At 47.6% G+C, this 27456-nt stretch overlaps 1 protein-coding gene and 1 pseudogene across 9 annotated transcripts in view; both read left to right on the top strand.

Annotated features, from left to right (window-relative positions):
* PRDM4 (PR/SET domain 4) overlaps positions 1-22173 on the top strand; it is a 32950-nt gene extending 10777 nt beyond the window's left edge. For 6 of the 9 annotated variants that reach the window (XM_070051321.1, XM_070051320.1, XM_070051318.1 and 3 more), the window contains 7 exons: positions 3098-3247; positions 4459-4577; positions 6308-6393; positions 7604-7731; positions 11684-11998; positions 14371-14539; positions 20614-22173. In XM_070051321.1, coding sequence (XP_069907422.1) covers positions 3098-3247; positions 4459-4577; positions 6308-6393; positions 7604-7731; positions 11684-11998; positions 14371-14539; positions 20614-20926 — 1280 coding nt within the window. In that variant the 3' untranslated portion in view covers positions 20927-22173. 9 annotated transcript variants of the gene reach the window in all.
* A 2125-nt stretch (positions 22174-24298) lies between these two features.
* LOC127490932 (synaptosomal-associated protein 23 pseudogene) lies at positions 24299-26772 on the top strand (annotated as a pseudogene).
* The last annotated feature ends 684 nt before the right edge of the window (positions 26773-27456 follow it).

The raw sequence follows: 27456 nt of genomic DNA, 5'->3' as shown, positions 1-27456 counted from the left end.
GGAAGACTAGAATCAGAGGAGGTGGTGTGCATGTTACCACCTTCCTTGTGTGCAAGGAAGATGCAGGCATTCGGGAGTCAGGAACACAGGAGTTATCCGTAAGGACATAGAACTAAAACAACCATGAGTGGTTCAGAATTTCTGAAGCATAAAAAGGGAGGTGATGCAGAGCAGGGTCACACGATGAGAAAAATAGTCGGAATGCAAAGGTTCTCTGAGGACCAGCTGGGAGTTGGGGTTGGGTTCTCCTGCAGTGATTGAAGTTGCTAGAAGCATGTAGGCTGTGAAGGTGGTGCCATCATTTGAGAGAGGAGTTTCTAGCCTGTGGTAGAGATAATTAGGATGAGGGAGAGTAGAGCATAGTTAGAGAGAACTCAGGAGAGCTTGCTGATTAGATGAAGTGGCAGGGGTGGGGGAGGTGGTGTTGAAAACCCTGGTTTGCGGCATGGGGTACTAGGTAGATAGGATAATGAAAGGTGCAGGATGATTCGGTTTTTTAAGGAGTGATGGTGAGTCCGTTTTAGACATGTTGATGTCAGTGTCTGTAAGATACCTGGTAGAGATGTCTAAGGAAAAGTCAGACTCAACTGAATCTGAACTCCAGGAGAGAGCGCTCTGTCTGTAAATATGGATCATCAACATTGAGATGTTAGCTATGACCGAGTAAGTGGGGTGAAATCATGCAGTCACAGTGTGGACTGAGCAGAGGGTTAGAAATGGCACGTGCAGCAGCAGAGGAAGAGCCCCCAAAGCAGACTGAACAGGAGGAGGCTCAAGACGGTGTGGTGCGTTAACCTTTCAAAGTGTCATAATTTTAAAATATTTTAATCTAAGAATGTAATTAGTGTAAGGCTCATTAATGTAACAAAAGATAAAAGGTGGCCTAAATATGCCAATTACTCCTTAAGTGGGTAAGCAGAACCTCTTTTTAAAATAAGATATAATTGACATATACATTATGATGTATACAATTGGATGTGTTTTAGTATATTCACAAGGCTGTGAACCGTCCAACTTCAAAACATTGTAATCAGGGCTAGCGCTGAGGAGCAGCAGGTTAAACCCTGGCCTGAATTGCCGGCATCCCATATGGGCACCGGTTTGAGACCCAGCAGCTCCATTCCCTATCCAGCTCTGTGCTGTGGCCTGGGAAAGCAGTAGAAGATGGCCCAAGTCCTTGGGCCCCTGCACCCACGTGGGAGACCTGGAAGAAGCTCCTGGCTTCGGATCAGCGCAGCTCCGGCTGTTGCGGCCATCTGGGGAGTGAACCAGCAGATGGAAGACCTCTCTCTCTGTCTCTACCTCTCTCTGTAACTCTTTCAAATGAAATAAATCTTTAAAAAAAAATTGTAATCCCTCCTTAGAGAAACCTCATACCCATTAGTCACTCCTCATCCCCACCTTTTCTCTACTTTTTTTTTTTTTCAAGATTTATTTATTCATTTGAAAGAGTTACACAGAGAGAAGGAGAGGCAGAGAGAGAGAGAGGTCTTCCATCCATTCGTTCACTCTCCAATTGGCTACAACAGCCAGAGCTATGCAATCTGAAGCCAGGAGCCAGGAACTTCTTCCAGGTCTCCCACGTGGGTGCAGGGGCCCAAGGACTTGGGCCATCTTCCACTGCTTTCCCAGGCCATAGCAGAGAGCTGGATCGGAAGTGGAGCAGCGGGGTCTCGAATTGGTGCCTATATGGGATGCTGGCACTGCAGGCGGCAGCTTAACACACTATGCCACAGCGCCGGCCCTCTGCCTTTTTTTTTTTTTTTTTTAAGATTTTAAAAATTTATTTAAAAGAGTTAGGAGAAAGACAGATCTTCCATTCTTCCATCCACTGGTTCACTCCCCTAATAACCACAACAGCCAGTACTGTGCCAGGCCAAGGACTTGGGCTGTTCTCCACGGCTTCCTCAAGTGCATTAGCAGGGAGCTGGATCAGAATAGGAGTAGCCAGGACTCGAACCAGTGCCTATATGGTATACTGACTGCTGACGGCTGCTAAACCTGCTGCACCACGGTGCTGGCCCTTCCTTTTCTCTAGTTTGCTTTCTTTGAAGACTAGCCTGTGCTCGATATTTCATAGACATGATGTGTAGCCTTCTGTGCCTGGCTTCCTTTACTTGGTGTATGTAGTATGTATGATCTTCATTTGTGTTGTGTAACATGTATCGGTACTTTCATTTTTATTGCTGAATAATATTCCATGACAAGGCTATATCATGTTTTATGTATCCACTTACCAGCTAATGGACATTTGCGTTGCTTCCACCTCTGGATCTGATGACTAATGCTGTTGTCAGCACTCACCTACAAGTGTTTGTATAGACGTGTTTTCCGTTCTCCTGGGTATATATCTAAATGTGGAGTTGCTGTGTTTAACTTCTTAAGGAACTGCCAGACTTATTCCCAAAGTGATTGTACCATTTTATTTTACATTCCTAGCAGCAGCATGTGAAGGTTCCAGTTTCTCCCCATCCTTGCTAATACGTAGTTTCTTTTTTATTATGGCCATCCTGCCTTCCTAGTGGGAGTGAAGTGACGTCTCATTGTGGCTTTAATTTGCCTAGTGACTAATTATCGTAAGCATCTTTCATGCACTTACTAATTTTTGGTATATCTTCTTTGGAGAAAACACTGTTTTTTGCAGTATGAAAATTGAATTTGGAGATGGTTCCTTTTCTTGCGAGAATCCATTCTCATAGTATGATGAGTCCAAGGATTTTTTTTTTTGAAAGGCACAGTTAGAGAAAGGGAGAGACAAAGATATCTTCCATCTGTTCACTCTCCAAAGAGAGCAATGACCGGAGCTGGGCTGGTCTGAAGCCAAGAGCCTGGATCTTCTTCCAGGTCTCCCACGTGGGTGCAGGGGCCCAAGCACTTGGGCCATCTTCTGCTGCTTTCTCAGGCACATTAGCAGGGAGCTGGATTGGAAGTGGAGCAGCCAGGACTCAACCTCTGCCCGTATGAGACACTGCATGAGGATGCTTAACCTTCTATGCCACACCTCAGCCCCAGTAATTGGCATTTCAATAAACCGCGTGATAACTGGTAGTCTACTTGAAGGAAACATATTTGTGTCTCTTACATTTGCTCTCTGCAGGGTGTACTCTGTGTGACCGAGCCTATCCCTCAGACTGTCCTGATCATGGCCCAGTGACTTTTGTTCCTGACACTCCAATAGAGAGCAGAGCAAGGCTTTCTCTCCCAAAGCAGCTTGTCCTCCGCCAGTCAATTGTGGGAGCAGAAGTTGGTAAGCAACTTGGAACCATAAAGCCCCATCAGGTCTCGTCTCTGTAGGGCAGAGTCATGAAAGTGGATATGTATAATCTGCTGATGTCAGTGTATGGCGTAAGATTCAGAGTATTTGTCTTGTCTGTGGTGACAGCAGTAAATCATGTTGAAAGTTTATTGGGAAACTTGGCCTTTCTTAGAATCAAAATTGGATAGAGAGGATTGGCCCAAGTCTGTGAAGACTTTATTTTCAGCTATCTTGTTTACTAACAATTATTCTAACAACACTTGAAGCTAATTTCTTAAATAGAAACATGGAAATTCACCACTGATGACCTTATAAAAGGTATATAAATTTATGTATTCCTTAGGACTAAGGAATATAGCTGTTAGAATCTACTTACTCATGTTTGAATTTAACATGTCTGCTGAGTTACTGTGCCATTTCTTAAGAAATTAGAGGCCAGCGCTGTGGCTCACTAGGCTAATCCTCCACCACTAGAACACTGGCACACCAGGTTCTAGTCCCGGTCGGGGCGCTGGATTCTGTCCTGGTTGCTCCTCTTCCAGTCCAGGTCTCTGCTGTGGCCCAGGAAGGCAGTGGAGGATGGCCCAAGTGCTTGGGCCCTGCACCCGCATGGGAGACCAGGAGGAAGCACCTGGCTCCTGGCTTCAGATCAGCACGGTGCACTGGCTGCAGTGGCCATTTGGGGGGTGAACCAACGGAAGGAAGACCTTTCTCTCTGTCTCTGTCTCTCTCACTATCTAACTCTGCCTGTCCAAAAAAAAAAAAAAAAAAAAGAATAAGAAATCAGAAATGTTATTCTTTCAACTGCAGCTTTGGCCTAGGTTGTTTGACAGTGCTAAAGGGCTTCGATGTCATAGAACAGTGATTTAAGCACAAAAGTTTTTAGAAGCTTGATTTACTTTATAGTAACTTCTTTATATTTTTATGGTAGAATGATTTTTTTGTTCTTCCTTGTTTTTTAACTCCAAAATAATATATTTTAAGATATGGTCATATTCCTTATGTATAAAACTAGAATTTCAGGAGTTTCTGATATTGGTTCTTACCCTGTGTTTATTCTGAGCCCCATTTAATCTGTTCATTACATGTTATACGTTCATAGGCTAGGATCACAAGGCTAACTAACTCAGGATTGCTGGCATATTCTTCAGATTCTTGCCTGTGAATTATTGATTGTGTAGCTGGTGTCCTTCCACTGATAGGTGTGTGGACTGGAGAAACCATTCCTGTGCGAACTTGCTTTGGGCCTCTAATTGGCCAGCAGAGTCACTCCATGGAAGTAGCAGAATGGACAGACAAGGCGGTTAACCACATCTGGAAGGTCAGTATTGATGAATCTGTGACTTTTTGCTGTTTTTATTATGATGAAGTATAAAAAAGTGATAAAGTCAAAATTAGCTAGAGGGGCTGGCACTGTGGTATGGCAGTAAAGCTGCTGCCTGCAGTGCCAGCATCCCATATGGGCGCCGGTTCAAGTCCCGGCTGCTCCACTTCCGATCTAGCTCTCTGCTATGGCCTGGGAAAACAGTAGTAGGTGGCTCAAGTCCTTGGACCCCTGCACCCATGTGAGAGATGTGGAAGAAGTTCCTGGCTCCTGGCTTTGGATTGGCACAGCTCCAGCCATTGCAGCCATTTGAGGAGTGAACCAATGGATGGAAGACCTCTCTTTATCTCTGCCTTCCAAATAAATAAATAAATCTTAAACAGAACAAAAGCAAAATGAGCTAGAACTGATAGGAGCCATTCATTTGTAATTTCTTAAATATTACATCCTTTCTGTTAGTCTTGGTAGCCAGATTATACAGTGATACACCAGCTGTCGAAAATGAAGGATTGAGTCTGGCGTTGTGGCACAGTGGATTGAGGCAATGCCTGCAATGCTGATATCCCATATGGATGCTGGTTTGAGTCCCAGCTGCTCCACTTCCAATCCAGCTCTGCTAGTGCTCCTGGGAAATCAGTGAAAGATGATCCAAGACCTTGGGCCCCTGCACCTACATTGGATACCTGAATGGACTTCCAGGCTCCTGGCTTTGGCCTGGCCTGGCCCTGTTGCAGCCATTTAGGAAGTGAACCAGCAAATGGAAGATCTTTTGCTCTGTAACTCTCTTTCAAAATAATGAATAAATCTAAAGGAAGGAAGGAAAGAAAGAAAATAGGATAAACTGTTTTAGTCTCTGTTTTGTGAGAAAATCCAATGGTTTTAATAATTTTACACATTTTAGTTAACTAATGGCATCTGAGGCCAAAGACTTTGTTTATATGATGACAATCTTAATTAAAAAAAAAAAAGGTTTATGTATTTATTTGAAAGGCAGAGTTACCTGGGGGGGTGGGAGGGAGGAGGTCTTCTATCTGCTGGTTCTCTCCCCTTGTGGCTGCAACAGCTGGAGCTGGGCCAAACTGAAGCCAGGAGCCAGGAGTTTCTTCTGGGTCTCCCACACGGTCACAGAGACCCAAACACTTGGGCCATCTTCCTCTACTTTCCTAGGCCTGCGCCTGGCGCCACAAGCAGCAGCTTTACCCACTGCACCACAGCGCCAGCCCTGACAGTCTTATTTTGTAATCAACTAAAACATTCCTCAAGCATTCAGTTTGGGGGACAATTCTAGAATTAAAAGCTAAGATTGTTTCTGTTGTTTCCCATAAACTGCTGTTCGTATGTTTACATAGATTCTCAGTCAATCAATTGGGAATGATGCTTGCAAAATTGAAGTGAGAGGAAGATGAATCTTGTGATAATTGGAGAGGTAGGGTGCCACTGTCATGGAGGCCGTAACTTTGAGGTCCAAAGTAGAAGACAGAAGAATGCCTGGTCTAACTGGAAAAGTAACGGGAAGGCATGGTTCTCTGCCCATAGTAGAAATTCCGTTATTCAGTGTCTGCTGCGTGGTAGGTGATGAAAGAGGATAAGTAGAACAGTGTTTGGTCTTCTCCAGCCAGCATTTTCATACTGGAAAATGAGGAAATGAGATGATTACTGGCTTAAATTTACGTTAGTATTTTATCACTAACAGTTCATTTGACATGGCATTTGCTTTCTGCTGACAGATATATCATAATGGTGTCTTAGAATTCTGCATCATTACAACTGACGAAAATGAATGTAATTGGATGATGTTTGTGCGCAAGGCCAGGTAAGAGTGATCTTGGGTGAGACAATTACCATTCAGATATGTTTCAGTAGGAAGCTTCATAGAATGTAGGGAAGAGCCAAAAGAGCCAGTTTACACTGGTATCTAGTCATACTTCAAACCTAAGGCTTTTCATTTCTTCACTCCAGGAGTGGTTGATGGAGAGTATAAATAAGAATACAAAAGACTGTCCTTTTTTTTTTTTTTTTTTTTTTGACAGGCAGAATTAGTAAGAGAGAGAGACAGAGAGAAAGGTCTTCCTTTTTCCGTTGGTTTACCCCTCAAGTGGCCTCTACGGCCGGTGCGTTGCAGCCTGCGTGCTGCGCCAATCCAAAGCCAGGAGCCAGGTGCTTCCTCCTGGTCTCCCATGCGGGTGCAGGGCCCAAGGACCTGGGCCAACCTCCACTGCACTCCCAGGCCACAGCAGAGAGCTGGACTGGAAAAGGAGCAACTGGGTAGACTGTCCTTTTTTAAGAGCTGCTTATTCAGCTTACTAATGGAATAAAAATTATATAATTACCATTGAATTTGCAAGTTGATGCCTTCTCTTTATATTGGTTGTTAGTCAACCTCCTAGGCTGTTATTGGAGTGAATTCTTGTTCACCTAGCTCTGTGTTTGTCCTATTTTTTTTTTTTTTTTTTTTTTTTTGACAGGCAGAGTTAGAGACAGAGACAAAGGTCTTCCTTACGTTGGTTCACCCCCTAAATGGCCACTACGGCCGGCACACTGCGCTGATCCGAAGCCAGGAGCCAGGTGCTTCCTCCTGGTCTCCCATGCAGTGCAGGGCCCAAACAGTTGGGCCATCCTTCACTGCCTTCCTGGGCCACAGCAGAGAGCTGGACTGGAAGAGAGGAGCAACCAGGACAGAATCTGTCGCCCCAGATGGGACTAGAACCCAGGATACCGGCGCCACAGGCAGAGAATTAGCCTAGTGAGCCACGGTGCCAGCCCTGTCCTATTGTTTTTTGAGACTTTGTTTTATTTACTTTTTACTTCCAATAACAAACTATCTGACCGTAAAAGATAATCAGCTAATGTACTGAAGTAGGAATCTGTAAGTCCCTCCCAGTATGTAGGATAGGGAATTACAGAATGATCCACAGAGAATAGTTCTGTGCAAGCTTTCAATAAGGATTCTATTAGAAGGAGATATGATTTATCTAGTGTACATTTCAGAGTAAATATATATGATCTATTTAATGATGTCTTAGGAACCGGGAAGAACAGAATTTGGTGGCTTATCCCCATGATGGAAAAATCTATTTCTGTACCTCCCAAGATATCCCTCCTGAAAATGAACTGCTTTTTTATTATAGTCGAGATTATGCTCAGCAAATCGGTAAGTTTTTCTTTTTGTAAAGATTTATTTTATTTATTTGAAAGAGTTACAGAGAGGTAGAAAAAGAGAGACAGGTCTTCAATCCACTGATTCACTCCCTTAATGGCTGCAGCAGCCAGAGCTGAGCCGATCCAAAGCCAGAAGCCAGGAGCTTCTTCTGGGTCTCCCATGTGGGTGCAGGGGCCCAAGCACTTGGGCGATCCTCCACTGCTTTCCCAGGCTCATTAGCAGGGAGAGGGATTGGAAGCAGAGCAGCCGGGACCTGAACTGGTACCCACATGGGATGTTGGTACTTCAGGCCAGGGCTTTAACCTACTGTGTCACAGCGCTGGCCCCAACAGATTGCTAAGTTAGTATAAGATTTGTTTGTGATGAATATAACATAAAATCACCATGAACCCAGAATAAAGTTTTGCTAATGATTTATATGTCAGCTGAGGTAATCATGAGCTTTGTGTGGAGGGACTTAAAAAGTTCATAGAAAATGGAATTAAAAGATAAAACTAAACAAACATAGACTTTATTTCTCAATATTAGCTCCACAAGTTCAGGGTCCTTCTGTAAGCAGTGGAAGCCAGGAGCCATTTAGTCCATTGCCAAAGCACTGGGTGCCCTAGAGCTTTTGCTGTGTCGTTGCAGCTGTTTTATGTTAACTGAAGAGCAATGCACACACTGGAAGCATTTTTTTCTAAGAGTCAGGAACAAAAAGAGGTCACAGAGGTCCAGCTGGGATCTGTAAATATCAGATGCCTAATGATTTCCCATTGACACTTTGGCAGAATTGCCCTTGTTTAATGAGAGGAAGGAACAGAAGTTTTGTCATGGTAGAGGACTCTGGTGAAGCTGACCAGGTGTTTTTCTGTGAAAATTTTGCTAACCTTCTCCAGGCATTGTTTAATAAGCAATTTTTTTTTAAAGATTTATTTATTTACTTGAAAGTCAAAGTTACACAGAGAGAGAAGGAGAGGCAGAGAGAGAGAGAGAGAGAGGTCTTCCATCTGCAGGTTCACTCCCCAGATGGCCACAACAGCTGGAGCTGCGTGGACCTGAAGCCAGGAGCCAAGAGCTTCCTCCAGGCCTCCCACACGGATGCAGGGGCCCAAGGACTTGGGCCATCTACTGCTTTCAACCAGGCCATAGCAGAAAACTGGATCGGAAGTGGAGCAGCCGGGACCTAAACTGGCACCCATATGGGATGCCGGCGCTTCAGGCCAGGGCTTTAACCCGCTGCGCCACAGCACCGGCCCCTAATAAGCAATTATTGTTCTTGGCTCTCCAGAAAGTCAGCAAGCAAAATACCTGAAGCACTCTAACTGTTCCCATCACCTCTGTTTTGACAACTCTGCTTTTGCCCTGATTAGATGACTTCTGCCTCTTGGTTTCCATTGTTTTGATTGTGCTTTGTCATCAGGACGCTACTGGTAAAGCCCTGTTTCCCCTCCCTTTACAGTTCTCTAAAGAAATGCTTCAGGATCTTCATCCCACTTGTTTAAAATTTCCATTGAGAGCTCTGCTCTTGTTTGCAGTTGATTTGGATGCAGCAGTTTTGGCACCCATCCAGCAGAAAGTTTGCTCCACTGTGATTTTTCAGACAGAATTGTGTAAGCTGAACCAGTTGATGTCTGTAGTGTTGGCTGTTGTTTCGACTTTTTATTGTTGGTTCTCTTCAGTTAGGACATGAACAAGATTAGTTTTTTCTTTTTCTTTTTTTAAGATTTATTTACTTGAGAGTCAGAGTTACAGACAGAGGGAGATACAGACAAGAGAGATCTTCATCAGCTAATTCACTCCCCAAGTGGCCGCAGTGGCCAGAACTGGACCGATCTGAAGCCAGGAGCTTCTTCTGGGTCTCCCACACAGGTGCAGGTGCCCAAGGACTTGGGCCATCTTCCAGTGCTTTCCCAAGCCATAAGCAGAGAGCTGGATCAGAAGAGGAGCAGCTGGGACATGAACCGGCGCCCATATGGGATGCTGGCCCCACAGGCAGAGGCTTAAGCTGCTGCACCACAACGCCGGCCCAAGATTAGTTTTCTCCTTCCAGATGGATGTGGATGGTCTGCTGCTGTGGGGTTCAGCTTCTAACCTCAGCATTGTCTCTCTCGTTCCTTCTTCAAGTGAGCTAACTGTTTGTAAACTTGATTTTGGAGGGAGAGGATATTGGCCCCATAAACTTGGCACAAAGTATCAGTGACTGCACCAATTCTTTTTTTTTTTTTTTTTTTTTTGAAAGATTCATTTATTTATTTGAGAGGCAGGGAGAGAGGGAAAGAGAGGTTTTCCATCTGTTGGTTCATTCTCCGGATGGTTGCAACGGCTGAAGCTATGCTGATCCAAAGCCAGGAGCCAGGAACTTCTTCCCAGTCTCCCATGTGGATACAGGGGCCCAAGGACTTGGGCCATCTTCCACCACCTTCCCAGGCCACATTAGATTAGAGAGCTGGATCAGAAGTGGAACAGCCGGGACTTGAACCAGCGCCCATATGGGATGCTGACACTGCAGGCAGTGGCACCTCCACCCCCCTGCTTTTATTGTTTTAGATTTATTTATTTATTTGAAGGGCAGAGTTAGAGCGAGGGGGAGACAGAGAAAGATCTTCCATTGGCTGTTTCACTGCCCAAATGGTGGCAATGGCTGGGGCTGCCTAAGCTGAAGCCCGGAGCTAGGAACTTCATCTGGGTTTTCCACGTGGGTGGCTAGGGCCCAAACACTTGAACCATCTTCCACTGCTTTTCCCTGGCCACTAGCAGGGAGCTGGGTCGGAAATGGAGCAGCCATGACATGAACCAGCACTCGGGATTTTGGCGTCACAGATGGTGGCTTAACCCTCTACTCCACAGTGCTGGCCCAGTTGCACCAGTTCTTCTGTCTCAGTTTCACCATCAGTTTGAAGTTTGTTCCTGCTTCACTTTTCGCAGAATTCATGTTGTTCTTTTTTTTTTTTTTTTGACAGGCAGAGTGGATAGTGAGAGAGAGAGACAAAGAGAAAGGTCTTCCTTTTGCTGTTGGTTCACTCTCCAATGGCTGCCACGGCTGGCGCGCTGCGGCTGGCGCACTGCGCTGATCCGAAGGCAGGAGCCAGGTGCTTCTTCTGGTCTCTCATGCGGGTGCAGGGCCCAAGCACTTGGGCCATCCTCCACTGCCTTCCCGGGCCACAGCAGAGAGCTGGCCTGGAAGAGGGGCAACCGGGACAGAATCCGGCGCTCCGACTGGGACTAGAACCCGGTGTGCTGGCGCCGCTAGGTGGAGGATTAGCCTACTGAGCCGTGGCGCTGGCCTCATGTTGTTCTGATAGGGGCTCTTTTCAAACCGATATATATCTTAAGTTTTCTTAGTTCCTCAAATTAGATCCTGTACAAACATATTACAACAAGTTTGTACACATTTATTTTGGTGTAATAATTTTGAAGTTCCTATGTAGTTTTTCATAATACATATTTCCATGAATTTTTTGAAAACCTCTTTATACATAAAAAGCAGGCTGTTAGCCTTATATTTTCAATGTTAAAATCTGTGAGGGTCTTCACAAGCTGATTGTTAGTCAGCAGACAGTATTTTTGAAATAATCTTTATGCTAGGACTTTGATTTGTGGCTTTGGAGTTACTAAGGCAGCTTTGCAAATGAGTGCCATTGAGATGAAGTTTGTTAAAGACAGTGAATTCCTGTGATTTGATTTTACCTGCATAACCTTTCTCTTTGTGTCATGGTGTTTAAGAGTTTGTGCTATAAAATCTAAATACTTTGGGAATGAGGCCTGATAATCCAGTATTTACTTTGTTCCTGGTTTCTTATGCAAAGATACTGGAGATAGAGCATTGATTTTAGTTTTACAGGTGGTGGAAAAGTTAGAAATTTTGGTAGAAGGGGGAATTGCCAGCAGCAGTTGTTAATATTGAGAATAAGTTTTAAAACTTAAGCATTGGGAGACATTAAGTCTTTTTATTTTTTTTAAGGTGTTCCTGAACACCCAGATGTGCACCTCTGTAACTGTGGCAAGGAGTGCAGTTCTTACACAGAGTTCAAAGCTCATCTGACCAGTCACATCCATAACCATCTACCTAGCCAGGGCCACAGCAGCAGCCACGGGCCAAGCCACAGCAAAGAAAGGAAGTGGAAGTGCTCCATGTGCCCGCAGGCTTTTATCTCTCCTTCCAAACTGCATGTCCACTTTATGGGTCACATGGGAATGAAGCCCCACAAGTGTGATTTCTGTAGCAAGGCCTTTAGCGATCCCAGCAACCTGCGGACCCACCTCAAGATACATACAGGTAAGGTGTTTGGACCACTAGAGGGGACTGCTTGCAGCACTTGCAGATGCAGTAATGGCTTTGCAGAGAGATGGTATTGCAGCTGGAGTTGTGCTGTGAGCTCAGAAAACAGTCGAGGTGGCTGTTGGCAGGACTCGCTGGGTGATAAGCCTTAGTGAGATAACGGAAGTTCCTTGGAGGGTGTTACTTCCAGTTACTAAGATGCTGCGTGTTCCAGGCATTGTTCTCACCAGAGTTGGAAGGTGCTTGGAAAAGGGCAGTTAATCAGGAACTTGTCAGTGTGTTTGGGCTTAAAGCAAAGGGGATTCTGTAGGAGAACCTGAGTTTTCTGTTCGAGCTCACACCTGGTCACACGCCTGTTTTTCTCCTTTGATCTCGCTCCATAAACACTGCCAAGATTTGGTTTTTGAGCTTCTGTTTTCTAAATCGCATGCAAACGACCCCCCCCCCTTTTTTTAACTATATAGTTTTTCATACATACTGCAGAATAACTGGTGAAGCTTTAGCTTTCTTGGTTGGATCGTTAGTTCTTTAAATCTTCAGAAAAAAGGTTTCTTCCTCATCCTTCTGCATTAATCCTGAGTGTTTGACCAGAGAGCAGAGGATACACAAAAGCCTGAAATTCTGACTAGACTTTAACAAGAGATTGGTCAAATCCTTTTTTTTTTTCTTTTAAGATTTGTTTATTTATTGAATGTCACCGTTAGAGAGTGAGTCGATCTTCCATGCACAGATTCGCTCCCCATATGGCCACAATGACCAGGGCTGGCCCGTACTCAAGCCAGGAGTCATAAGCTTCAGATTTCCTATGTTGGTGGCAGGGGCCCAACCACTTGGGTCATCTTCCGCTTTTCTCAGGCCATTAGCAGTGGACTGGATTGGAAGTGGAACAGCTGGGACCCAAACGAGTGCCCATCCGGACGGGATGCCAGGGCTTCACCTGCTATGCCACAACGTGGGTTCCAACCCAACTTTTTAGAGAGATCCTGTTTCTGAGTTCTTGGATTTTTATTTCACCCCTGGTTTTTGAGGTCATGTTATGTGTTAAAAAAGAGAGCAAGAGTGAAAACATGTTTGCCAGGGTGGTCATTTGGCATAGCAGTTAAGATGCCTGCATCCCACCTTGGAGATCCTGGCTTCAATACCGGGTGCAGCTCCGGCTTTCTGCCAGTGCAGATCCTGGGAGGCCTCAGTGAGTCTCCTGTAGTTGGGTTTCTGCCACCCAAATGGGAGAACTGGATTGAGTTCCTGGCTCCTGATGTTGGTCCTCTAACTGTTGTGGGCATCTGAGATGTGTGAACCAGAGGGTGGGAGTGCACGCTCTGACTGTCTTCTCTCTGGCCTTTGTCTCTCTGCCTCTCAAATTAATAAATTAAAAAAAGTTTTTAATTTTGCCTACATAGTATGGAGAGTCCTTTAGAAACTGGAAGTAGAGCTGCTGTATGATTTTAGTAGTCCCACTGCTGTTTATATGTCTGAATGAAATGAAATAAATTATCAGAGATACGTGTACTACCATGTTTATTGCAGCACTATTCATAGTAAGATAGAGAATCAAGCATCAGCAGATGAGTGGATAAAGAAAATGTCATATGCACACACAGAGTATTATTCAACTGCAAAAAATAATGAAATTTCATTATTTGAAGTAAAACGTTTGGAACTGAAGGTCAATGTTACTTGAAATTAGCCAGACGTAGTCAAATATTTTCTCTCACACAGAAGTGAAGTAGAAGTCTGAACATAAACTGATTACTACTGGCTAGGAGGGGTGGGAGTTTGGATAACAGGTACCGAATCGGTTAGATGAAAGGAATGTAACTAATGTTACACAGCACCATGGGGCAACTATGGTTGGCAGTATCCTATTATGTATTTTCTCAGTAAACAAGAAAGGAGCTCAGAGGCTCCATTCACAAAGTAACAACAAAGGAAATGTTAATTATCTTAATTATGATCTGTACACATTGCAGACATGTATTGAAATATCATACTCTGCCCTATAAATATGTATAGTTCATATAAGTAAAAAGGAAAAAAGTTTGCCTGTAGACAAGTATTAGACTTCATGATTATTCTTTTGTTTAATAGGTAGGGCACCGGTATTATTTTTTTCAAATTTTGTATGTCAGCTATAATAAATAATAATGTGATATACGCACATAAATTTAGGAGGTCAGCTTTGTTAGCTTTCCTAGCTTTAGTTGCAGAATGTGAATTCAGTGATTCTGAGTGGTTTTCGGGAGACAGCCCCAGGCAGCGCCTTCCCAGTGTGCGTCAGCTCTGCTTGATTTCTGCCTCTGCTGCCGTCGCATGCCCGTGCCTCTGCCTGTCTGTGTCTTGACACCTTGATGACGCGGGTTCACTTGCAGGTCAGAAGAACTACAGGTGCACTTTGTGTGACAAGTCTTTCACCCAGAAGGCTCACCTGGAGTCTCACACGGTCATCCACACGGGCGAGAAGAATCTCAAGTGTGACTACTGCGACAAGTTATTCATGCGGAGGCAGGACCTCAAGCAGCATGTGCTCACCCACACGCAGTAAGTGGCCCTCCAGCCAGCAGCTTGCCCAATGAGCGGCCCCGGCCACGCCCACCGCCGCGGGGGCTGGGGAGTGCTGACTTCGCTCCTTGGGAAACACTGCCTGTGTCCCACAGAGCCGAGCAAAAATCAGAACATCGAGACCTTGACTTTATCCTGGAAGAGTTCACCATAATCTCATTTGTTTTTTAATTTAACAGATATTTTTCTGTGCCTCCATGATGCCTAGCATTATGGTAGGAGGTAGAAATAGAGATTAAAGATGTGTCCTTGTCTTTATAAAGAGCTGGATGTTCAGTAAGAGAAACAAAGTAACAAAGTGGCGTCCTATTAGAAAAAGCACTGCCTACTGAAAAACCCTGGCAGAGGGGCACCTGTGCCAGCCTGGGGGGTCTGGGACAGCTTCTTGGTAGCATGAGCTCAATCATAAGGAAGATAAATCATTCAGGGAGGCAAGAGGAAGGAGTCAGAATGGTGTTCTAGATGGGAGCGTGAACGCAGAAAGGACTGGAATTCAGGTGGCCATGTGAGGTTAGAACATCGTGTGCATGAGAGGGTGATGGAGAGACAGTGGCCATGTCACGGAGGGCCTTCGTCCTACTAAGAAAATTAAATTCATTCTGGAAACAGTGGGGAGTTGCTGAAGCATTTGCCATGCCCTCCACCACCCTGCAAACCAGGAACTGTTCTGTGCTGTGTGTGTCTAGTTGTGAAAAAACTAACCAGCCCTTAATGCTTTAAACCATTTTAACGTCGTATTGAGTAGTGTTAGTTACATTCATGTTGTGCCGGCGTGGAAGACGTGTTGTGAGATTTCCCTTCTGTAGAGATGATTGTACCAGCAGGGCACAGGGTGATTGAGAGAGGACAAGGCCAGACGTTTGGAGAGACCGGTTAGGGGCTTCCGGCACAGAGCCAGGTATATGCAATGTGCAGGCTGCATTGGTCACAGTGGTGGTTGAGAGAAGAAACAGATTTTGTGGTCTCGAGTTTGCAACTTGTGTTAGAAGTGGCAGCCGTGAGGTCAGCCTCCGTCTTCACAGGAGCCTTCTCTTCCTGCTATAGAGCCTGCGTAAGCACCGCCCTCATAGCAGCTCCGTGTCTGCTTCCTAACCAGGCCAGTCTCCTGGGGCCTTGGGGTGCAGACAGACGCTGTGGGGCCTTCCTCTTATTTATTTTTTTGCAAGTCAGAGTTACACAGAGAGAGGAGAGGCAGAGAGAGAGAGAGGCCTTCCATCTGCTAGTTCACTCCCCAGTTGGCCACAATGGCCGGAGCTGGGCCATTCTGAAGCCAGGAGCCAGGAGCTTCCTCTAGGCCTCCCACGTGGGTGCAGGGGCCCAAGGACTTGGGTCATCTTCTTCTGCTTTTCCAGGCCATAGCAGAGAGCCGGATTGGAAGAGGAACAGCGGGATTAGAATCCGTGCCCATTTGGGATGCTGGCGCCCCAGGCCAGGACTTTACGCCACAGCGCCCGGCCCCGGTGCCTTCCTTTTGTTAGCAGGAAATAATCCCCTCATGGAGGCCCTGCTCGCACAGGGAAGCCTGCTCACCTCCCTGGTGCCCCTCCCGCTGCAGCTGAGAGCTTCAGCCTGTGCACGCAAGGGGAGCGAGCGTTCAGTCCCGAACACTGCTTGGTACAATCACATGGGGAGTGTGGAAAGCCCTGGTGCCAATACCTCTGGGGACCTCCTAGCCTGGAGCGTTTTAAAAAGTTGTGCAAGTGACTCTAACGTCCAGCAGGGCTGAGAACCCGGAGTTCTTCAGTAGAAAGACTGCCTTCCACAGACTGCCGGCTGGAGACATTGCTTCCCCTTGAGTTCCGCAGTTGATACGTTTTTATGGGGAAGTTTTGCTTCATCAAGCTGATGTCAGCCTCTTTCCTTTTCATTCTGCATACATACCCAGAAGTCACACTTGCGTGTCAGTATCCCTTTAAATCGTCAGCCTTTCATTCAGCTGATGGTCACCATCAAGTCCCCAATTTTTTTTTTTTTTTTTTTTTTTTTTTTTTTTTTAAGATTGATGTATTTTATTTGAAAGGCAGAGTTACAGAGAGGCTGAGGTGGAGAAAGAGAGAGGTCTTCCATCCATTGGTTTACTCCCCAGATGGCCACAATGGCCGGAGCTGTACCAATCTGAAGCCAGGAGCCAGGAGTTTTTTCCGGGTCTCCAGGCAGTGCAGGGGCCCAAGGACCTGGGCCATCTTCTGCTTTCCCAGGCCACAGCAGAGAGCTGGATCAGAAGTGGAGCAGCCAGGACTGGAACTGGCGCCCACATGGATGCCGGCACTGCAGACAGTGGCCCCTCATATCCCCATTTAACTCTCTCTTCATCAGACCAGATGTCCCTGGTTTCTGCCACTTACATCACCTAGGTGTGTGTCACAGTGGTGCCCAGCAGTGAGCACGGGATTCCAGATGTGATCTGTGCAGTGAAGAGTGATGGGGACTGGCCTCCAGTGACCTTGGCTCTGTTTCTTCAGGTGATGCTAACTGCACTTACTTGCCTTGGGCTACATCAACACAGTGCAAATTCTGTTGGGATTAGTTGTATAATTCTTTCTTGACATTTACATTGAGAATTGACTCCATCAGATACTGACCAACAAAAACAGTTGTCTTAGCAAATGTGGATGAGGAAAAGCAGTAAGGAAGCCTCTTTACCAAACTCCCTCTCAGGAAAAGGAGTTTTTGCACTGTCAGAACATAGCTATATAAATTATATAACAAACACTGTTCACCCAAAATATGTTTGAATGGGATGCTAGGTTTCCTGTGGAGATCATTGCTGAAATTTCTAAATGTTTATTTTTACTTATGGGCATTTCAAAGGAGGTATAGCAGTATTTTCATTTTTTGTTTTTCTTAAAAAGAAAACTGAAGCTGTAAATCCAAATACAACAGAAATGTTTCTTCCGCAGTGTTCCTGAGAGTGCAGCAGGGACTGGCACTGCCCTGCCCTGCCCCAAAGAAAGAGAAACTTAGGGGGAAGAGCAGTGACGCCTGCTTCCTGGGGCATTTCTTACGGCTGTTTTATGCCTTTACGATACATTTCTCCAGCTTTGTGCATCCAGCCTTCACAAAGCAGTTCTGGGCCGGCGCCGCGGCTCACTAGGCTAATCCTCCGCCTGCGGCGCTGGCACCCCGGGTTCTAGTCCCGGTCGGGGCACCGGATTCTGTCTCGGTTGCCCCTCTTCCAGGCCAGCTCTCTGCTGTGGCCCGGAAAGGCAGTGGAGGATGGCCCAAGTACTTGGGCCCTGCACCTGCATGGGAGACTAGGAGAAGCACCCGGCTCCTGGCTTAGATCAGCGCAGTGCGCCGGCCGCAGCAGCCATTGGGGGGTGAACCAACAGAAAAAAGGAAGACCTTTCTCTCTCTCTCTCTCACTGTCCACTCTGCCTCTCAAAACAAACAAACAAACAAAACAGTCCTGATGCTGCCAGTGTCCACTGGGCAACTCAGCTGCACACGTCCAGCACTCAGCTCTTCTCCACAAACTTGGTTTCCCAGTCTTCAGCAGCTTAATGATTGGCACACCGTGCACCCAGAGGCTCAGGTCAGCATGTACAGTAATCCTTAACTTACCTTTCATTCCTTCATCATTCGACGGTCACTTTGTGCAAACCACTGGTGTCTCGTGTGTGGACCACTTCAGCAGGTCTGCCAGCCACCCTGCGCCCTCTATCAGCTCTGTCCATCCACTCCCCAGCACGGAGACACACACCCCAGCAGTGTATTCTGTCCATACTGACAGAGTTCAGTTCAGACAGAGATCAGAGTGTAGCCATCCGTGTTCAGTGCCCAGTGCTTCCCATCCTTTGTGTTGAGAGGTCTTTGCAGGGCCGGCGCTGTGGCACAATGGGTAAAACCGCTGCTGCAGTGCCAGCATCCCAAATAGGCGCCAGTTCAAGTCCCGGCTGCTGCACTTCCGATCCAGCTCTCTGCTGTGGCCTGGGAAAGTAGTAGAAGATGGCACAAGTCCTTGGGCCCCTGGACCCACACGGGAAACCTGGAAGAAGCTCCTGGCTTCGGATCAGTGCAGCTTCGGCCATTGTGGCCAATTGGAGAGTGAACCAGTGGATGAAAGACCTCTCTCTCTGCACCTCTTGTGTGTAACTCTGACTTTTAAATAAATGCATAAATAAATAAATCTTTAAAAAATAAAAAAGGTCTTTGCCATAGTCTTGAGTCCCCGCATGACGTGGTGGTGTGCTTGGCCACGTCTTCTGCTTCAGCTTGGGGGCTTTTCTCCTCACACTCTGCTGTAGCCACACAAGCCCTCCTCTTGCTGCCACGTGGATATACTCAGACCATTGCACTCTTGGGGCCCATGCACTGTACCGCCTCTGCCTAGAAACTTCTCCCACTCATTCCCGCGAGTCTTCCTCACTCCATTCAGGTTTCTGCCTGAATGTCCTCTCAGAATGGCCTTCCTTGGCTTCCTTTTTTTCTGTAGGCTATGTAACATTATGCTTTTTTTGTTTACCATGTAGCCTCTCCACTAGAATGTAAGCTCCCGGAGGCAGGGACTGTTTACCTTCATCCTGCAGCTGTAAAGTCTGCAGCAGTACCTGGTACACACTCACGCTGGTTACCTAGGACATAGGCAGCGGTACCTGGTACACACTCACACTGGTTACCTAGGACATAGGCAGCGGTACCCGGTACATACTCACACTGGTTACCCAGGACATAGGCAGCGGTACCTGGTACACACTCACGCTGGTTACCTAGAACATAGGCAGCGGTACCTGGTACACACTCACGCTGGTTACCTAGGACATAGGCAGCGGTACCTGGTACATACTCACACTGGTTACGCAGGACATAGGCAGCAGTACCTGGTACATACTCAGACTGGTTACCTAGGACATAGGCAGCGGTACCTGGTACATACTCACACTGGTTACCCAGGACATAGGCAGCAGTACCTGGTATACACTCACACTGGTTACCTAGGACATAGGCAGAAGGTCATAGTTCTCATTTGAGCTTCAATGACGCTTTGGACATGTTACTTCATTGTGAATAACCTTTCCTATCTGTGGAATTAAAAAGTTGGATTCAACTGCTGGTTTTAAGACTGCTCCAGAGAATTCCACAGGCTCCCAGATTCCTTGAGCGCCATTCCCTTCAAGGAGAGGAGGATAGAAATGTAACGGAGCCCAAGATTGGGAACTCTCCACTGCACCCCAATACTCCTTCAAGAATTTTAACTGTTCTGTTTCATATAGTCTTTTATTAAGACATAGGGTTCAGTTGCTTAAAAAAAGGTTAAAAATTCCTGGCCTGTTTGCTCTAAAGTTTTCCGATGGGGTTTACTCAAACCTTGACACTGTTGACATTTTGAGTTAGGTCATTTGTTGTTGGGCTGCCCTGGGTTTTGTAGGATTTCTGGCAGCATCCTTGGCCTTCATCCACCAGCTGCCTGTAGCACTGCCCCTCACCAGTTTGGACAGTCGGGTTCCTCCAGACATTGCCAGAAACATCCACCATGGCAAAGTCGGTCCTGGTTGAGAACTAGTCGGTAAGAGGACAGAAAAATGACACTTTATAAAAGCGGTGCTCAGGGAAATACAAATTAGCACCATAATGAGATCCCTGCATGTATGTGCTGGCTGGTTGGCAGACCTTCCCAAGTTTGAGTATGGAAATTTCTGGTGGGCGTCTGGGGCAACAGGAGCTGTTGCATGGCTGTTGGAGGCGTGCGAGGACACAGCTGCGTGGGGAGATAGTTTGGCATACCCAGGACATATTATGGTCTGTTTGAGAATAATACACCACTCATACAGCAGCTTGAATGAATCTCAAAAGTATCAATGAATGAAAGGAGCCAAATACATAAGAAATATGTACAGGCTGCCTCATTTCCATAGAATTCCGCGGTGGCCGCCTAGCCTGTGCTGTTTAGACTGTGCAGAGGCTCCATAGTTCTTCCGTGTGGCTCCTGTGGAGGAGCCTGCCCCTGGAAGGTCGGAGCTGCCCTGACGAAGGCCTGAGGCGCTGGAGAGCGCGTGTGTGCCTCGGTTGTCATTTGTAGCCGCAACCCTAATGTTGTGTTGTGTTCCTCGTAGGGAACGCCAGATCAAGTGTCCCAAGTGCGATAAGCTGTTCTTGAGAACAAATCACTTAAAGAAGCATCTCAACTCTCATGAGGGAAAACGAGATTATGTGTGTGAGAAATGCACAAAGGCGTATCTGACCAAGTACCATCTCACCCGGCACCTGAAAACCTGCAAAGGGCCTGCCTCCGGCTCCTCGGCACAGGAGGAGGAGGAGGAGGACGACTCGGAGGAGGAAGACCTGGCCGAGCCCGCGGGCACGGAGGACTGTAGGATCAGCAGTGCCATGTATTCAGCAGAGGAGTCCCTGTCTGCCCACAAATAGAAGAGCCTCTGTGGATGGAAAGTGCAAAGGGAAAACCACACATGACAGTTACCTACCACAGTGGCTTTATGTAAAACGGCCTGTGTCTCCTGTCCCGCCAGCAGTCAAAGCAGGCTGGGAGCAGATAAAGCACTTACGGAAGTGTATGCTAATGAAACACTTTAAAGCAGATTGGGAGAGAGAGCATGTGTCCTGTTGTTAAGTGATGGATAGGGAGGAGAGTGTCAACTTTTGAGGTGTGTTTATGTGATCGTCTGGAAGCTGCCTTCTGCCTAGACAAGTCAGAGTTATTCTACATCCTCCCACTATTCCTTTCTCCTCCCAGCCCTGTGGCTGAGTGTGTGCTAAATTTGGTCTCCACCCGACAGCCTTCCCAGTTGCTGATTGTGTTTGGGACTGTGGTGATCTGCACTCATCCAGAACAGGGTGCGACGTGCGCGTAAGGGTGTTAGGCTTCACTGCCGCTAACAGGTGTAGAGCAGCACCTGCAGCCTTGCGAGTTGGCAGTGATCTCGCTTCCCAAATTTTCATCATCCAGTGGGCAGTGATGGAGAGAGAAAAGGAGAGACATGTGGCCACTACCCAGGACCCTGTCTTTGGTGGCAGCCAGGGCGAGTCACCTGGTTCTTGTTTCAGAGAGATCCTTAGAGGTGTGGACATTGTCTCTCTGTCTCCAGTCAAGTCTCCCGCTGTTCACAGGGGACGTGGAGATAGAGAGCCCAGTTCCTGCCTGCTGGATGGTCTCCTGACAGCAAGGACCTGTGGGCTCTCCTGAGATGGGTGGTACCTCCATGGAAGGGGAGGAAGGGAATGATCTTTGATTTTCCCCATGACACTACTAGAATGTTGCCAGGTCAAAGCTACGAATGACTCGAGGCGCACTGTTGCATTTTCGAGGTTGTCTGTGCTGAAGGACCTCACAGATAAGCATGGAAGATGCCACAGGACTTGACAAGTAAAGAAGGCCCGATGGCCACGCGGTAGGCCAGCTTTCAGCAGCTCAGCCTAGTTACTTGTCCAGCCACGCGGTTGCTGTGTCTCACGTGCATATCCAGCTTTTGGCAAGAAGCAGAAGCAACGCTAAGTGAACAGGGCTGGCGGAACATGCTCTCCTGCTCAAGGCACACCCTTTGGTCTGGAGCAGAGGACTCTGGGAAGGTTTGCTGCTAATGTATTTATGGAATGAATGTATTTCATTCAAATCTGTATTCCTCTAGGAAGGATGAAATTAAAACTTTTTTAAAATACTGGATTCTTTTATTATCTCGTTTTGTGTAGGAAGGGGATGAGTGGGTTGTTTCGAGGAAAATCAAGTACAGTTTGAGTTTCTCTAAGGTTAGGGAGGGAAGAAAAGTGTTGGCGTTGAGGCACAGGTGGTGAAACCGTGGCTGCTTGGTTGGGACACCTGCATCCCGGATCGGAGCGCCTGGCTTTGCGTCCCAGCTCTGCTGCCATAGCTTCCTGCTAACGCACGTGCTGGCAGGCAGCAAATGATGCTCCGCTACCTTATCCCTGCTGCTCACATGCGAGCCCTGGATGGAGCTCCTGGCTCCAGGGTTTGGCCTGGCTGGGCCCTGACTGTTGGGGGCATTTGGGGAGTGAACCAGTGGACACGAGTTTTCTCTCCTCTTGCTCTGCCTTGCAAATATTTTTAAACAGAAGGGAAGAAAGCATTTCATGAGTATTGGTGTTGAGAGATTGTGTTCTAGTTGTTTCTGTGCAGTGTGCTGAGGCAAACTGCAGCCTCCTGCCCTCTCCCCAGAGCAGAGGCTTAACTGCTGCCTTCGGAGGACTGCACGGCCCTGCAGCTGACGGTAGGGGTGCTGCTGACACGGACCCCAGAGCCTCGGCCAGCTCTGTTCCCAGGGCAGCTCCAAGCCCAGCCTTTTCCCTAGTGGCAGCTACCCCCCGTTTCCAGAAAACCACGGGAGTGCTGGACCTACCTTCCTTTATTCAGTAGCAGATCTAGGCTAAATCTCTTAATTTCTCAACATAGAGATGCTGCCTAAGACAGCGAAGCCTAATGGTAAAGAGGAAGCCTGGAAAACAGTTTTAAGTGAGACTGTAGTTACTGCTAATTATTTTCAACTGTCTGTTCCATTGTGTACCTTAGTTATTTATTTGAAAGTTACACAGAGGAGAGGCAGAGAGACAGAGAGGTCTTCCATCTGCTGGTTCACTTCCCAGTTGGCTGCAATGGCCAGAGCTGCGCCGATCTGGAGCTGGGAGCCTTTTCAGGGTCTCCCACGCAGGTGCAGGGGCCCGAGGGCTTGGGCCATCTTCCACTGCTTTCCCAGGCCATAGCAGAGAGCTGGATCGGAAATGAAGCAGTGGGACTCGAACCGGCACCCCTTTAGTTTTATTGTTGTAATCTTTAGTATCTATTCACAAATCAGTATAATGATGTTCAGTTTTAATGTTACACACATTATGAAACATGAAAAGTATAATTTCAGCAAAACAATGATTTTTACATAACTAAATCATCTGACAATTCAGCCTCCCATAATAATGGGCCCTACTGTACCCTCTGAATGGACTAGTTTATGATCATCCTAGCAGTTTTGAATTGAATATAGGTTGTTGTTTTTTTTTTTTTAGATTTATTTATTTGTTTGAAAAGCAGAGTTAGAGGTGTCTTCCATTTGCTGGTTCACTCCCCAAATGGCCGCCATGGTCAGAGCTGAGCCAATCCAAAGCCAGGAGTGTCTTCCGAGTCTCCCACATGCATGCGGGGGTCCAAGTCCCTTGGCCATTCCCCCACTGTTTCTCAGGCGCATTAGCAGGCTGCTGGATCAGAAGCGGTCCATCTGGGACTCAAACTGATGCCCATATGGGAATGCCGGCACTGCAGGGGGCAGTTTTACCCACTACGCCACAGTGCCGGGCCCTATTGAATAGTTTCTTAATGCTTCTTTCTGTGACCCAGGACTTAAAAGAAGATCTGGCAACTGGAACCAGATCGCCCCAGGATCAAGGAAGGCAGGAGTGGGATGAATGACCCTGGACATGATGCCCAGTAGACTTACACATTGTGCCCTTTGCTTGCCTTCAGAGCAGTCTGGCACTCAGGGTCAGGTTCAGAGCCATTTGTGTCCTGTCGCATCTCAAATGTCCACTACTGTTACACTGAGTAGGCTGTGGGGGAGAAGGGGGAAAGAATCATTCCCAACAATGATATGAACGTTTCTAAATTTTCAGTACCAAGAATTAATTTCTCAAATGCAAATTCATAGAAGCTGTCCAGCTAGGCATCAACAAATGCATGGGCATGTTTGTCATCAAAGAACTACTGGACTTACAAAACCACAACTTATATCTCATTTTAAAATTGTTCACTCCCCTGTTGAGTGTGTGGGTAGGTAATGGAGAATGCTGGTTGGTGCTAAGGATTTTGGTGGTTTCAGGAGATGTGGGTTAAAGAGTTCTAGCAGACACTGGGAGGATTCTTCCCTCGCAGCCTAGATGTCCCCATTTAAATCTTTTTGCAAGTCCAGGCTTGTGGGCAGAGAGCAGTGGTTGAGAGCCCCCAAATATCCACGTGTCTGTGTCTGTGCCTGACATCACAAGTTCAGCTTACTGAGGACTCCTGGGTTAGCCACCGAGTCTCAGGATGCGGCAAGACCATCGCGATGCTGGGTGAACAGGGCGGACACCCAGCGTACAGAAGAGGCCCGGCCCAGGTGAAGACACGCGAGGCAGGGAAGACTTTAACAGAACAAGTGCCATGGCCTTCGTGTCTGCCCTGTAACAGGCAAAGAACTTGGAGTCTAGTAAGGCCTACAAAGCAACGTGGGGAGACGGTGGAGACACATCACCTGGCCGCGCGGTATCAGCCAGGCTGGGGAGCGAGGTCCGCCCCAGCATCCAGCCACCGGGACAGCCAGCGGCGGGTGTGTCAAGTGTCACTAGTGATGCCAGGGAACATGAAATGGAAAAAGCCTGGCTCAAGTGGGCGAAATGAAGGGACTTGGCCCTGGTCCTGGGCGATGAGATTGAAGCGCAAAACCAACAAATAGGCTGGGTTACAGAGAAGGCTGAGAGCAGAGATCGCGCTGACGTCGCCAGTGCCAGAGCAAGGAAGCTCCAACAGCGGAACCACTGCTGCACTTCGTCATCATTCATTCGCGTCTCCAGCCCCTCCTCCAAGTCATCACCTCTGCAGAGGTTGACGTCTGGGTTCTATGCTCTTCTACTCGGGAGATGATGTAGAAGAAAGGCCAGAGGAGTCACAGCCCTCTACGTGTTAAGGTAGACAGCTACTCAGCCCTCCTGGCGTGTTCTCTCTCAGTTCATGCTTACGTGGGTCTGCGCACCTCACATGCAGTGTTGTCAGCCTTCTCATTTCCGTTAGCGGGCTCTCTTGCTGTCAAGATGGAGGAGCTTTGGCAAAGAGCCTGCCTCTCCCTCTCCCTCCCTCCCTCCCTCCCTCTCTCTCTCTCTCTCTCTCTCTCTCTCTCTCTCTGTCTCTCTCTCTCTCTCTTTCCTCCTTAAGCTTTATTTATTGGAAAGGCAGAGTAACCAAGGGAGAGACAGAAAGGCCTTCTGCCCACTGCTTCACTCCCTAAATGGGGGACGACAGCCGGAGCTGGGCTGATCCGGAGCCAGGAGCTTCTTGCGGGTCTCCCACGTGGGTGCAGGGGCCGAAGGACTTGCTTCGTCTTGCTTTCCCAGGTGCATTAGCAGGGAGCTGGATCAGAAGTGGACCAGCTGGGACTTAAACCGGTGCCCATATGGGATGCCGGCGTCCCAGGCAGAGCTTTCCTGCTATGCGCGGTGCCGGCCTCTGTAAATGACGTTCTACGTTGTCCTCACAAGAAGAACAACATCAGGCCGGCTCCTCTGCTGGGTCCTACTCTGCGCCTCCTGTGCCCGTTGCAGGTGGCCTTGTGCTCTGCTGCCTTGGCACGTGCTCATGCCGACAGGCAGGATGTTAGGAGGTGGGGCCTGGAGCCCTGCCACCCTCTCCAGTCGGGCCTGCAGGATGATGTTCTGTAACCTTGGCTCAGCCTCAGACCCTCCCTGTGCGTCCCACTGCAGGCAGGGAGCCGTAAGCACTGCCATGTCCTCCTACTGCGGGGCTGCTGTTAGCACACGGCCCACAGTGGACAGCCGCTGATGACGCCTCGGTGGCGCCTTAGTCTGCATGTTTGATTTTAGCATAGCTTGGACCTGCTGTCGTGCCGGCTCATTGCACGGTGCAACTCACTGCTCCCTAGCCTAGCTGCAAGTGTGCAGTGGAGCTGCGAGGCAGATTGCTCCGTGGGCCACTGCTCGTACGTCACTGGAGACAACTGGCGCTTGCCTATGCAAGGTGACTTGCTCAGAAGGGTGCGAGGTAACGTAATGTTCTGCTGGGGATTTCTCAAGATGCTCCACCCAGGTAGAGGAAGCGACCAGGTTACTTCCCACCTGAAATCCCTGGCGTGCAACTCGTGTGTTTCACTACGAGAAAAGCAGAAGCTGTTTTATTTGGGAAAGGACCACGTTGGGCTTTAAGGGGTGGGGGCATTCAAGAAAAGCACCAGCCTGTGGCTGGGAAATCCAGTGGCAAGCCGGGAGCCGTCGCTAGAACGAAGAGAAGAGAACTCAAGCATATTAAGCTCCCACTGTGTGTGAAGTGTTTCGTCTTCACAATGACCCAGTGAAGTAGGTTTTGGCTTCCTTCTACCAAGGTCACAGCAGGGCGCAGGAATGAGCACTGTTACTAAGGTGCAAGATCAGAATTTGAAGTCAGGGGGCCAGCGCTGTGGCGTAGCAGGTGAAGCCGCCGCAATCCCACATGGGCACCGGTTCAAGTCCCAGCAGCTCCACTTCTGATCCAGCTCCCTGCTAATGGCCTGGGAAAAGCAGTAGAAGATGGCCCAAGTGTTTGGGCCTCTGCCACCCATGTGGGAGACCTGGAAGAGCCTGGTTTCTGCCTTCAGCCTGGCCCAGCCTTGGCTGTTGCAGCCATCCAGTGAATAGAACAGAAGATTTCTCTCTCTCTCTCTCTCTCTCTCTCTCTCTCTGTAACTCTTTCAAATAAATAAATACATCTTTTAAAAAAGAATTCAAAGTCAAATCTAGTTCTACCACGCTGGCTCTGAGTGTGGTTATGAAAAGCCACGTTGCCCTGGGAAAGTCATTCCGAGTCTTCCGACTGCTCAGTGAGACCTGAGAAACACCTGAGACTGTGGGTGCCTGGCCGCTTGCTGGAACACTGGGAGGAGCATTCTGAAAATACCAAGTGGGGAGGCATCCCGGCTGGCTGAATGTTTATGACACAAGGCAAAATCATGCCATGTCAGACTAAGCCCAATAGGTCTGAGATAGTCAACAGCAATCAAAATAGAAAAGACTAAAGACAGGTCACGGTGGAGCCCCTAGCGTGGCTGGGGAGATGAGGGAAGGCTCCTTGGAGGAAGTGGCATTTAAGCTGAACTTTGAAGGATAAATGCGAATTAGCCAAAGAAAAAAAGAGGTTTTCCATAGAGAGGGGAAAACAGGGTCATCTGAATGCTAGAAGCTCTATCAGGAGAACCAAACAG

The sequence above is a fragment of the Oryctolagus cuniculus genome, chromosome 11 (genome assembly GCF_964237555.1).
Source record: "Oryctolagus cuniculus chromosome 11, mOryCun1.1, whole genome shotgun sequence".
In the NCBI taxonomy this organism is placed as follows: domain Eukaryota; kingdom Metazoa; phylum Chordata; class Mammalia; order Lagomorpha; family Leporidae; genus Oryctolagus; species Oryctolagus cuniculus.
Note: the sequence above shows the minus strand (reverse complement) of the source record. Positions and strands in the feature narration are given on the sequence as shown.